The sequence below is a fragment of the Gopherus flavomarginatus genome, chromosome 13 (genome assembly GCF_025201925.1).
Source record: "Gopherus flavomarginatus isolate rGopFla2 chromosome 13, rGopFla2.mat.asm, whole genome shotgun sequence".
In the NCBI taxonomy this organism is placed as follows: Eukaryota; Metazoa; Chordata; order Testudines; family Testudinidae; genus Gopherus; species Gopherus flavomarginatus.
This window is the reverse complement of record NC_066629.1, coordinates 5,739,413-5,751,507: the sequence shown is the minus strand read 5'-3', so window position 1 is coordinate 5,751,507 and position 12,095 is coordinate 5,739,413. Positions and strand designations below refer to the sequence as shown.

Here is a 12,095-nt window from a genome sequence, read left to right as displayed (position 1 = left end):
GAGTTGTAGCTGTCATGCAGCTGTTACAGGAGGCACTACAGACAGCTGCAATCCACAGGGACCTGGGCTGGAACTTAGAGTAGAGGGTGGGCCGGGGTTCCTCCCAAACCTCCCAACTCCTGATCAGACACAGGAGGAGTTGACCCAGACTGTGGGGAAGATCACTGAGGTGAGCAAATCTGCAAATAAGCGCAGGACCCACCGGAGTAGAGGAGGAACTTTGTCACAATGTAGACAGCAGAATCATAACCAGCAACCCATAACCTGGTCTTAGACACCTTATATGACCCCCTTTACATAAGATTTGGTGCCACTATAGGACCTCGGTTGCAACCATGTTCTATATGGTCCCAGATTATATCAATAACGTCACAGCCTGTCTGCCTTAATTGTTTCCAGAAAGCTCCTGATTGTTCTGGAACTTTCCCTGTTACGTCACTCAGGGAAAGGGGACCAACTTCACCTGGGGCTAATATATCTGCCTTCTATCACCCTCCTGTAGTCATCTGGCCTGACCCTGTCACAGAATGTATAAAAACACAACATACAGAAAAAAGCCCCACCACAACATAATGTCAGGTAATTCAGAAAAACAACAACAGAAACCAAAAAACGACACTCCACAGCATAAAATGACACCCTACAAAGGAGAAGAAAACAACACAATGCAAACTAACACACCCTAGGACAAAAGTACACAATGCAAAAGAGCACAACTCAAAGCAACACAACAGACACCAAACAAGCTGAGGCAAAACGATGCACCTTAAAACTCTGCAGCACAGCATGGGGTGATCCCAGTTCCAAACGGCACCATACAAAACAGCTCAGCACAGAACACAACAGCAGGAAAGAGAATGATTTCAGTATAGGCCTGGAAGGGATCTTGAGAGAGCATCTTCTCCAGCCTCCTGTGCTGAGGCAGGACCAAGTATCCCTAGACATTCCCAGATTGGTGTATATCTACCCTGGGCTTAGAAAACTCCAGTGAAGGAAATGCCAGAGCCTCTCTTGGAAGCCAATGCAAGGCAAACACAGACCAAAATAACGCTGTACACACACATGCTGGGCTTGAGGTTAAGGGGAGAGGCAAGAATTTACACAAGCTGGGTTCAGTTCCTAGTTTTTCCCCAAATTCTCCATGCAAACTTGAGCAAATTACTTCAGCTCTCGGAGCTTCAGTTTCCCCATCTGTAAAATGGAGAGCCGCCTCCCACCATTGGCCTATTTAGCCTTTGAGCTTTTTGTGGCAAGGCCTCTCTGTCCCTGTGGGCATGTCGACACTGCAGTCAGACCCCGGCAGCTGGCCTGTGCCCGCTGACTTGGGCTCACACGGCTCAGGCTGCAGGGCTGTTTAATTTTGGTGTTGATGTTCTGGCTGGGGGTGCAGCCCAAGGTCTGGCACCCTCCCACCTCGCAGGGTCCTACAGCCTGGCTCCAACCCAAGCCCAGACATCTACACTGCAATTAACCAGCCCCTTCGCCTGAGCCCTGGGAGCCTGAGGCAGCTGCTGTGGGCCCGCTGGGGGGGTTTAATGGCAATGCAGACATACCCGGAGTGTCTGTGCAGCACCTGTCACAATGGGGACCCTGATCTTGGTCAGAGTCTGGGCAGAGCCCTGCACAACAGGGGCCTGGTCTCAGTTGGGGGCTCTGCAACTCCAGGTATTACAGGATAACTGATTCTGTTTGGGATCCCTACAGCATCTGGCAAAATGAGGGGCCAGGATCTCTGTCAGGGTCTGTGCAGTGCCCAGTACAGTGGTAGGGCATGATCTGTGCCAGGCCCAATGGGGACACAGATCTTAGTCGGAGTTTCTGAGGTGCCCAGCACAATGGAGGCAGCAATCTGGGCTGAAGTCGTGCGCTGCCCCGCACAAGGGAGCCATGAGCTCAGTCTAGGTCTCAGTCTGACCTGGCACAACAAGGGCCCAGGTCTCACTCGGGGTCTCCATGGCGCCCGGCGGAACGGGGCCCAGATCTCACTCGGGGTCTCCACGGCGCCCGGCAGAACAGGGCCCAGATCTCACTCTGGGTCTCCGCAGAACGGGGCCCAGATTTCACTCGGGGTCTGCACGGTGCCCGGCGGAACGGGGCCCCGGTCTCGGGGATAAAACTTTTAGGCAAATAGGTTAAATATATACAGATATGTAATATGTTGGTCTGGATGACTACAACATTAGAGAAGGGAGCTCGGACATAAATCCTGTCCACTGCAGAGATTCTATGGGAATTTTCCCAAGGGAGTTTTCATCTTTCAGATAGATCTTAGTGTAAAATTGCTTGATTGGTTGCCTTTCAGAGCCAAGTCTTCATGAACAAGCTATCGCAATTGATCCATCACACAGAGGAAAGTAGTACCTTAGAGGCCTTTCTGAACTTGTGATTGCTGTTTCAGTTCCACTACATGGTCAGCGGATATCCGGTCTCAGAAGCAAAGCTGTCGTTATGTTCAGTACAGTGTCTGTGCTTTGAAATAAATCAAAGACCTTCATGGAGATTTCTCATTGATTTTACAAGAAATGATGAGAGAAATCATGCTCTTCTTGGCTGACATTCACGTGTCAGGGTGTGTACATTAATTAGGGGTTTGTGGTTATATAAAAATGGAGCTAAGATAATCAAAGGAAATAATTCTTTGAACTATAATTAATGATCAAATTAATTCAAATAGTTTGGAGAATAAGAAAGGCACATTATCCAATTGACTACGCTACTGAAGCTGCTAAAAGTTTTCTTGTGCTAAAAATACAGTGAGATTTGATATTAAATTAGAAATGTGACCAAACACTGGTTGTAAGGTGCCAAGTAAACCGTTGGTGCTATCTGAATAATAATTAGGGCTCCGTGTCTGTCACATAGGCTGCAGAAGTCACAGATTCCGTGAGTTTACATGACTCTGCAGGGGCTAGTGTGGCTGATCCCAGGGCCGCCAAGCAACTGGGTCCTTGGCCAGCCGCTCAGGTGGCCCCCAACACAGCCACACAGGCTGCTGCTGGAGTGGCCCTGGGGATAGCCACAGCAGCCGCCTCTCTGGCAGCTCTCAGCAGTGATCCTGGGGTGACCGGAGCAGCCGTGGTCCACTGACCCAGGCAGCGGTCCCTGGGTAGCCAGCCAGAGCAGCCGCAGCTTCTGGCAGCTGGTGCTGCTGGCCCTAGGCGCCTCCCCCCGGTCCCTCCCCACAGTGGCCCCCTTGTGCCCCCCAACATCATCCCCCCAAGATTTAATCACTGCTATTTTTAGTGTAAATCATGAATCGGTCGGGGGTGGGGTGAATTTTTGTTTATTGTCTTTGACCTGTCTGTGATGTCTACTAAAAATACCTGTGACTAAATCAGAGCCTTAATAATAATCCCAGAGAGAAACTGATTTTGATTAGAAAACTGACAGCCTCAGTCTCAGATTCCAATTTTATCAGGGCACTTCCTTTTCAGTTTAAGATGAATAATTGTTGTAGGGTCATTACAGAGAATAATATCACAAAATATCTTTTTTTTTCTTTTAAGAATCCTGACAAAAATTCCCAATTTGCAGCTCAAACGATCAATAATAAAATGATAGTTCAGGGGGAGATTTTTTTTAGAGAGAGGGGCCAAATCCTGGGACTTCTCATCTCACAAAAGTGAGCAGGATGTAGCTGGCTACCCTTTTTTCCTGTGCGTTACCAGGATCCATTCCTCAGCTGGACTGCAGCATTTGGCCCTCAGTTGTAGACTCGTGGATAGTCGCTCTGGGACCAAATGCATCTCTGGTGTAATTCCACTGCAGTCAGTGAAGTTACACTAGATTAAATTGATCCATGAAGCCTAATTGTTACCTCAGAAACATCAGTTCTCAAGTCAGTGGGGGTTATTTATGGATTTCTAAGGATATGGTAAAAAAAAATGGCGTCACTGAGAGATGAAGATAACCACTGTGAAACATATAAATCCCTGGAATGCATTTTGATTATAGAGGGTAGGAAAGAAGGTCTTCTCTCCCCCCACCTCCCATCCGCACATACAGACCACTGTTGCTTAAGTGCACAGTCCACAGCTGAGCATTTGCAACATAAAACAGAGAGACTGTCACTGGTATTCCTAGAACCCTGATGAGTCACACAGGTACACCTGGGGAGCTATTCTGTAGTGTACATCTGTCTCCCTTTAACCTTTGTAGTGAACATCTGATTATGTAAATGGTGTTGACCCATCCGTGGGGTTGTGAAGGAATTTCCCCCCTGGTTAGTTTGGCAGACCCCCTTGGAGCTTTTCATCTTCCTGTGCAGCATGGGGCATGGGTCCCTTGCTGGTTTGAACTAGTAAATGGTAGCTGTTCTTTGGGTGCTTGCTCACGTCCATTGCACATTGTGTGTGTGCTCTCCACATGCACCGGTGTGGGATGTTTTTCCACCAGCAGTATCCATAGGGGACCTGCTCCGGCCCCCTCTGGAGTGGTGCCCGCGTGGCACGGTATAGGGGGTGCTGCCGGTTCCCCCCACCCTCAGTTCCTTCTTGCAGCCAGTGGCGGTGCATGGGATGTTTGCCGCTCTTACTAGCGTTGCTTAGGCTTTGTTCGTATGAACTAGAGTTCTTGTAAAGGGAGTGTTTTATAAGGACAAGGTCCAGCTGCAGCTCCACCCAGCCTTCCTACCAAAGCTGGTATCTTCCTACCACATGAGCCGGGACGTATTTCTGCCTGTGCTGTGTCGCAGGCCACACAAGACTGGACGTCCGGGGGGCCTTGGCTTGGCAGAGCTGTATTACAGTCTGTGTTTCTGTGCACTCCCACCCACCTCCACAGGAACTGCTGGGTCACCTAATGTGGAATGGACATGAGCAAGCACTGGACGAAGAAAGGACGGTTACCTGTTCCGTAACTGGTGTTCTTCGAGATGTGTTGCTCATGTCCATTCCATGACCCACCCTCCTTCCCCCCTGTCAGCGTTTCTGGCAAGAGGGAACTGAGGGTGGGGGCAGCTTCAAAGTTTACACAAATGCCTGTATGGGCAGTCAGGCCATACTCCTGTCTCAGCAATCCAGTCTAGCTTGGGATCCTTGCTGCCCTGCTGTTGTCCTCCCCATGAGGTGATCAACTGAGGTCTATGTGGTAACAGAAAAAGCAGCAAAGAACCCTGTGGCACCTTATAGACTAACACGTTTTGGAGCATGAGCTTTCATGGGTGAATACCCACTTCTTCAGATGCATGTAGTGGAAATTTCCAGGGGAAGGTATATATATGCTTGCAAGCAAGCTAGAGATAACAAGGTCAGTTCAATCAGGGAGGATGAGGCCCTGTTCTAGCAGTTGAGGTGTGAAAACCAAGAGAGGAGAAACTGGTTCTGTAGTTGGCAAGCCATTCACAGTCTTTGTTCAATCCTGAGCTGATGGTGTCAAATTTGCAGATGAACTGAAGCTCAGCAGTTTCTCTTCGAAGTCTGGTCCTGAAGTTTTTTTGCTGCAGGATGGCCACCTTAAGGTCTGCTATAGTGTGGCCAGGGAGGCTGAAGTGCTCTCCTACAGGTTTTTGTATATTGCCATTCCTAATGTCTGATTTGTGTCCATTTATCCTTTTCCATAGAGACTGTCCAGTTTGGCCGATGTACGTAGGAGAGGGGCATTGCTGGCATATGATGGCGTATATTACATTGGTGGATGTGCACGTGAATGAACCAGTGATGGTGTGACTGATCTGGTTAGGTCCTGTGATGGTGTCGCTGGTGTAGATATGTGGGCAGAGTTGGCATCGAGGTTTGTTGCATGGATTGGTTCCTGAGCTAGAGTTATTATGGTGCAGTGTGCAGTTAGTGGTGAGAATATGTTTCAGGTTGGCAGGTTGTCTGTGGGCAAGGACTGGCCTGCCACCCAAGGCCTGTGAAAGTGTGAGATCATTGTCCAGGATGGGTTGTAGATCCTTGATGATGTGTTGGAGGGGTTTTAGCTGGGGGCTGTATGTGATGGCCAGTGGAGTCCTGTTGGTTTCTTTCTTGGGTTTGTCTTGCAGTAGGAGGCTTCTGGGTACACGTCTGGCTCTGTTGATCTGTTTCCTTATTTTCTCATGTGGGTATTGTAGTTTTGAGAATGCTTGGTGGAGATTTTGTAGATGTTGGTCTCTGTCTGAGGGGTTACAGCAGATGCGGTTGTACCTCAGTGCTTGGCTATAGACAATGGATCGTGTGATGTGTCCGGGATCGAAGCTGGAGGCATGAAGGTAGGCATAGCGGTCAGTAGGTTTTCGATAAAGGGTGGTGTTAATGTGACCATCACTTATTTGCACCGTGGTGTCAAGAAAGTGGACCTCCCGTGTAGATTGGTCCAGGCTGAGGTTGGTGGTGGGGTGGAAGCTGTTGAAATCGTGGTGGAATTTTTCCAGTGTCTCCTTCCCATCGGTCCAGATGATGAAGATGTCATCAATGTAGCGTAGGTAGAGAAGGGGCGTGAGTGGACGAGAGCTAAGGAAACGTTGTTCCAGGTCAGCCATAAAGATATTGGCATATTGTGGGGCCATGCGGGTGCCCATAGCAGTGCCACTGATCTGGAGATATATATTGTCATCAAATTTGAAATAGTTGTGTGTAAGTATAAAGGCACAGAGCTCTGCAGCCAGTTGTGCTGTGGCATCATCAGGGATAGTGTTCCTGACAGCTTGTATTCCATCGGCCAAACTGGACAGTCTCTATGGAAAAGGATAAATGGACACAAATCAGACATTAGGAATGGCAATATACAAAAACCTGTAGGAGAGCACTTCAACCTCCCTGGCCACACTATAGCAGACCTTAAGGTGGCCATCCTGCAGCAAAAAAACTTCAGGACCAGACTTCAAAGAGAAACTGCTGAGCTTCAGTTCATCTGCAAATTTGACACCATCAGCTCAGGATTGAGCAAAGACTGTGAATGGCTTGCCAACTACAGAACCAGTTTCTCCTCTCTTGGTTTTCACACCTCAACTGCTAGAACAGGGCCTCATCCTCCCTGATTGAACTGACCTTGTTATCTCTAGCTTGCTTGCTAGCATATATATACTTTCCCCTGGAAATTTCCACTACATGCATCTGAGGAAGTGGGTATTCACCCACGAAAGCTCATGCTCCAAAACGTCTGTTAGTCTATAAGGTGCCACAGGATTCTTTGCTGCTTTTACAGATCCAGACTAACACGGCTACCCCTCTGATACGTGGTAGCAGAACTGGTTTGTAACAGGTTTGTCTTTCACATTCTTCTGTCAGGCTTGCTAGCAGACTTGTCTGAGGATCTGACAGAGGCAAAGCACAGGGACTACCCAGAAGAACATAGGCAAACCAGAATCACTCCTCTCCTGCAGCAATGGGTTGGCTGGAAGCATCAAACTGGCAGCTTCACGTTTCCTTGATCGTGCTACTCTCCATGCACATGAAGGGTAAGGAGAAAAAAGTGTTCCGCAATGTAATTCTAACAGGGTGGTGAGCTGAAAGATAAAAGGTAACTGTTCAATTTTATTATGAAAGGAAAAGTTTAGTGTGGAGAATCGCAGCTTAAGACTCTCCAAACGACAGTGCAGTCTGGGAAAGTACAGCATTTTAGCTGTCAGTATGGCACTCCTCCTGCCATACACCCCAAAGGATCCTCTTGCGCACCCCACTTTGGAGAGCACTGTATGAAACAGTTCAGCGTTCTGTGATGCACCTACAATCCTTCAGTACTGGACATGTGGTTTGTTTGGGAGTATTTTTTTTTTTTTTGGTGCTTTAGGAAATCTTACTCTGGCTTCCTAATACGACATGATACAGTTAAACCAAATGGCCCAGAAGAAACAGCAGTAGTACCTTTGTAGAGTCAATTTGCTCTCAGAGATTGAATGTGTGGTAGGAAGGTAATAATCAGTAGGAGAAAATTAACTTCATGAGTCTGCTCTGTGCACCGAGCCCAAATAAAACTGTGGATCCCAACACCCTGAACTATGGTGAAGTTCAGCTCAAGGTCCCACCTTCCCTGATGACAACTAGCTTGGAATATGGTTCTTAACTGAGTGATTTAGACCAATCTCCAGTTTATATTGGGGAAACTGTTTATGAAGCATAGACGCCATCTTACTTCTTAAAACTCTGTGTAGTAATTGAGTAAATCTTGCTAAGTTAAGCTGAAGCTTCAAAATTCAGTTCTGTATCTTGGTTAAAAGTACCGCATTAAAACTGCCCAATATGGAACCTGAGTGAGGTTGTGTCTGACATTTTATTTTTCCTCAATTCTTTTTAAAGGTTGGGGATACAAATGCAAACTATGCTTCCTGTCAAACAGAGTAAGTCAGTACCACTTGCTCTTGAATTCACCCATCTTTTCAGCCAGAGATTTGTTTTGTACCTCAGCACTCACTAACTACTTACAGATTCTTTTCCTTGCTTGGTGTTTCCACACAGTCAGTTGAGAGGATGGTTATAGTAGGAGGTAAAAGAATGAGACTTTTATTGCATGTCAAAAGCAGCATCCTTGTTCAGCATGTGTGTGGTTAGCCCCACAGGAGCTTCAGGCAGTTCAATTCACTCCCTATTTTGACAGCTAACCAGTACACTAATTTATACCGTTAGTTATTCAGTTACATAAAACACTGACTTGCTGGTTGGCCTGGGGACTTGGCAGGGTGGCATTTGCCTCAGAGGAGTTAAAATTCTTGCAAATGGTTGAGCAGCTCATTCGGCAAAATATGGAAATTTCAGCGCATCACTGAAGTCCATGAGACTTTTGGGCATCGGGTGTCACTTTCCCATCAAATAACTCAGCACAGTGTGTTGGTGTTTTCTGGCGGGATGAACTGATGCACCCACCCAACCCTCGCTGGGTGCAGCTTAGGTCAGGATAAGTTATGTTGCTAGGGGTGTGAGAAAGCCACCCCCAGTGTGACATAAGTTAAATGAGTTAAGTGCCAGTGTGGACAGTGCTTCTCCTGCCAACATAGCTACCACCGCGTGCGTGGCCTGGAGTAATTAAGTCGACGGCAGAGTTCTCTCCCGTCAGCTGAGAATGTCTGCTCTAGCAATGCTACAGAGGCACAGCTGCATTGGTGCAGCTGTGTCCCCATAAGCTCTGTAGTGTAACTGTAGCCTCTGGCACCAAGGGAAGAGGCAGTGAGTGCTGGCGAACAGGGGGTTGGGGCTTGTGGAGAGATTCAGGATGGATTAATCAGAGAGCCAAATATCATAAAAGTCCCGTACATTTGTAATGTCAAGTGTATGTGTATAATCACTTGCCTGCACAGAGGACACAATTTGTGTCAACTAGGGTAGCGTGTATTTAAATTCTGCATGCCTGAATTTCGCAGCTGGCTTGGGATTCATTTGAAAATATGTCCTTAAGAGAGGGAAGACGACACAACTCATGTCATGGAACTGAAAAAGAAATGTCTCAAATATAAATCTATTTCAAAAAGGCCTTGTTACTCTGCGGCGCAGTCCGAACTGATACTGAATTTTACTTCTAGCCATGAACAGCTAAAACACAATTAGTTGGAAGGGCAGTGGCACTTGTGTATTATGTCAGCGCAGTGTTTTGTAAGCTTGGCTCATCCGTGCCGTAATTATATTTTAATATGCAGATATAGACTCTGCTTTTTGGCAAAAAAATCCAGTTGCTATTTTGATTTTTGTACTTAGTATTTTCTCCTGAATCCAAGTGAGATGGTCCTGGATCACTTTTTAATTGTAATAGGGAAGAGGAGCTATGATGATTTATCAGTTGTATGGGAGGGACAGCTCAGTGGTCTGAGCATTGGCCTGCTAAACCCAGGGGGGCCATTTAGGGAACTAGGGTCTGGGGATGGGTCCTGCTTTGAGCAGGGGGTTGGACTAGATGACCTCCTGAGGTCCCTTCCAACCCTAATCTTCTATGATTCTATACTAATAATATTTTTATTTAGATTTCCTGCCCCATGAGCCAGACGTCTGAAAATATTTGACTGGAACATTTTAAAAGTTCAGTCCTTCTCCACAAGGAACAGTGTGGTATAGTCAGAAAACATGCTTTGTGAAGGCTTGTTGAATGAGGATTTAGTTTAAAAATCTGTGTTCCGGTGAGCCACAAAGAGAACATCTATTAATGTTAATTTGTTGCATATAGGCTGGATTTAAAAATCTGATAAATACATATGTAACCCTTTTTAGAGATGTAGAAGCAGATCATAATGTAAATATAATGTATTTAAAAAAGAAAATAATATTAATCATCGCTACGGGAAAGTAGAGAATACATCAGATGCAGTGAATTCCTTGTGTAAATTGGTTTTAATTTCTGATTTTGCTAAGATTAAAAAAAAAAAGAAGCAGCAGCTCTGTGACTCTGGGGAAACCAAGTGTATTGTGCACCAAATGCAAATACTTCACAATGAGTTTTTGTTTTGGCTTTCAGGAGTTCTGAGTACTCAGAGCTCTCATGGGGTTGAGTGGGATGAGGGCCCAGGCCATTCATGTATATTCCATGGGTCTTTGACTGTAAATTCCATGGGCTTTTCTTTCTCTTTCACATGCATTACATTTCTGGTTGTATTCAAATGTTTTTCCTGATAGGGATAGTTTGATATTTTCTGCCATGGTCCATGGAGGTGAAATTGGAATGGGAGGGCTATAATCTCCGCAAATCCAAGTTTTCTCTGTAGATCAGTGGTTCTCAGGCATTTCACCATCAGGTCGCACTTTTATCAAAGCTTATGAGCTCAGAACCTTTTTTCATAGTTTGCTGAAGACTGTGTTCATTTGTGTCACTCAATGAATGAGGAGAACACTAAAGCTTGTACAGACTTTGTAGCTGTTATCTGGACAGGTTTCCTTGAGATGGAAAAGCTAAGCTCAGTGTGCAGAGTTTATCCAGGTGTAGAGAGAGTGACCCAGTCTGAAACCCAAAAGCACCCTGTGAGTCCCATGAGGAGACTGGGCCTAATAGGGGGAAACAGCCCTATGGTTCCTGTCCCTCTAGCCTTTTACCCCTTCAGCCTCTGCCATCCCATTCTATCCTGATCACCTTCTTGCCATTAACATGCTGAAGCAGCTGCTTTCATAGAATATCAGGGTTGGAAGGGACTTCAGGAGGACATGTAGTCTAATGCCTCACTCAAAGGGGGACCAATTCCCAAATGGCCCCCTCAAGGATTGAGCTCATAATCCTAGGTTTAGCAGGGCAATGCTCAAACCACTGAGCTACCCCTTTCTGCCACCCCTTTGCTGCTTCTTTCTCCCTTTTTTTCTGCCCAGCAACTCCACACCGGTGGAGAGAGCAGAGAAGGAAAGCTAGTCTCCCTGTCCTGTCCTTAGTTGCATCACAGCTACCCAAGTGGTAAGAAATAGTCACTGCAGAGGAAACTATGCTCATTGCCTGCAGACCTGCTGGAGGCATAAGAAAAAGTGTTTGGTTGGATCTGGAGAAACAGACCAGGAATCAAAAATATGAAAATGCAAATGGTTTCTGAAGATTGTAAATAAAAAAGTAAGACAAGAGTGTTTGGTGTGTGTGTGTGGAGGGGGTTCTCCAGATGATGTCTAAGCTCCACGGGTCCCATATGAGGAGAGATTAAAGAGACTCAGAGTTTTCAGCTTGGAAAAGAGGAGACTAAAGGGGGGATGTGATAGAGGTCTATAAAATCATGAGTGATGTGGAGAAAGTGAATAAGGAAAAGTTATTTACTTGTTCCCATAATACAAGAACTAGGGGTCACCAAATGAAATGAATAGGCAGCAGGTTTAAAACAAATAAAAGGAAGTTCTTCACGCAGCACACACTCAATTTGTGGAACTCCTCACATGAGGAGGTTGTGAAGGCTAGGACCATAACAGCGTTTAAAAGAGAACTGGATAAATTCATGGAGGTTAAGTCCACTAATGGCTATTAGCCAGGATGAGTAAGGAATGATGTCCGTAGCCTCTGTTTGTCAGACGGTGGGGATGGACGGCAGGAGAGAGATCACCTATATAATGTTGTTATAAGAGTTGGCTCTAGATGACACTTGAAAGAGATTAGAGGCAGGGGAGGAGGGAGAAAATTAAAAGTAAGAATGATGGTTTTAATGCTGAGCTAATTTTTTTTGTCCTTGAGACTGAAATGCTAACTCTGTGTAAGTTTTTAGTGCTGTGTGAGAGAGAGTATCCCAGTCTGAA

General features: G+C 46.2%; 1 protein-coding gene across 1 annotated transcript in view; it reads left to right on the top strand.

Annotated features, from left to right (window-relative positions):
• Positions 1–7,305: 7,305 nt before the first annotated feature.
• The window catches only part of LOC127033538 (bone morphogenetic protein receptor type-1B-like), a 25,664-nt gene continuing 20,874 nt past the window's right edge, over positions 7,306–12,095 (top strand). The window contains exon 1 of the mRNA XM_050921478.1: positions 7,306–7,404. Within this exon, the coding sequence (XP_050777435.1) occupies positions 7,306–7,404 (99 nt within the window). The remainder of the gene's footprint in view (positions 7,405–12,095) is intronic.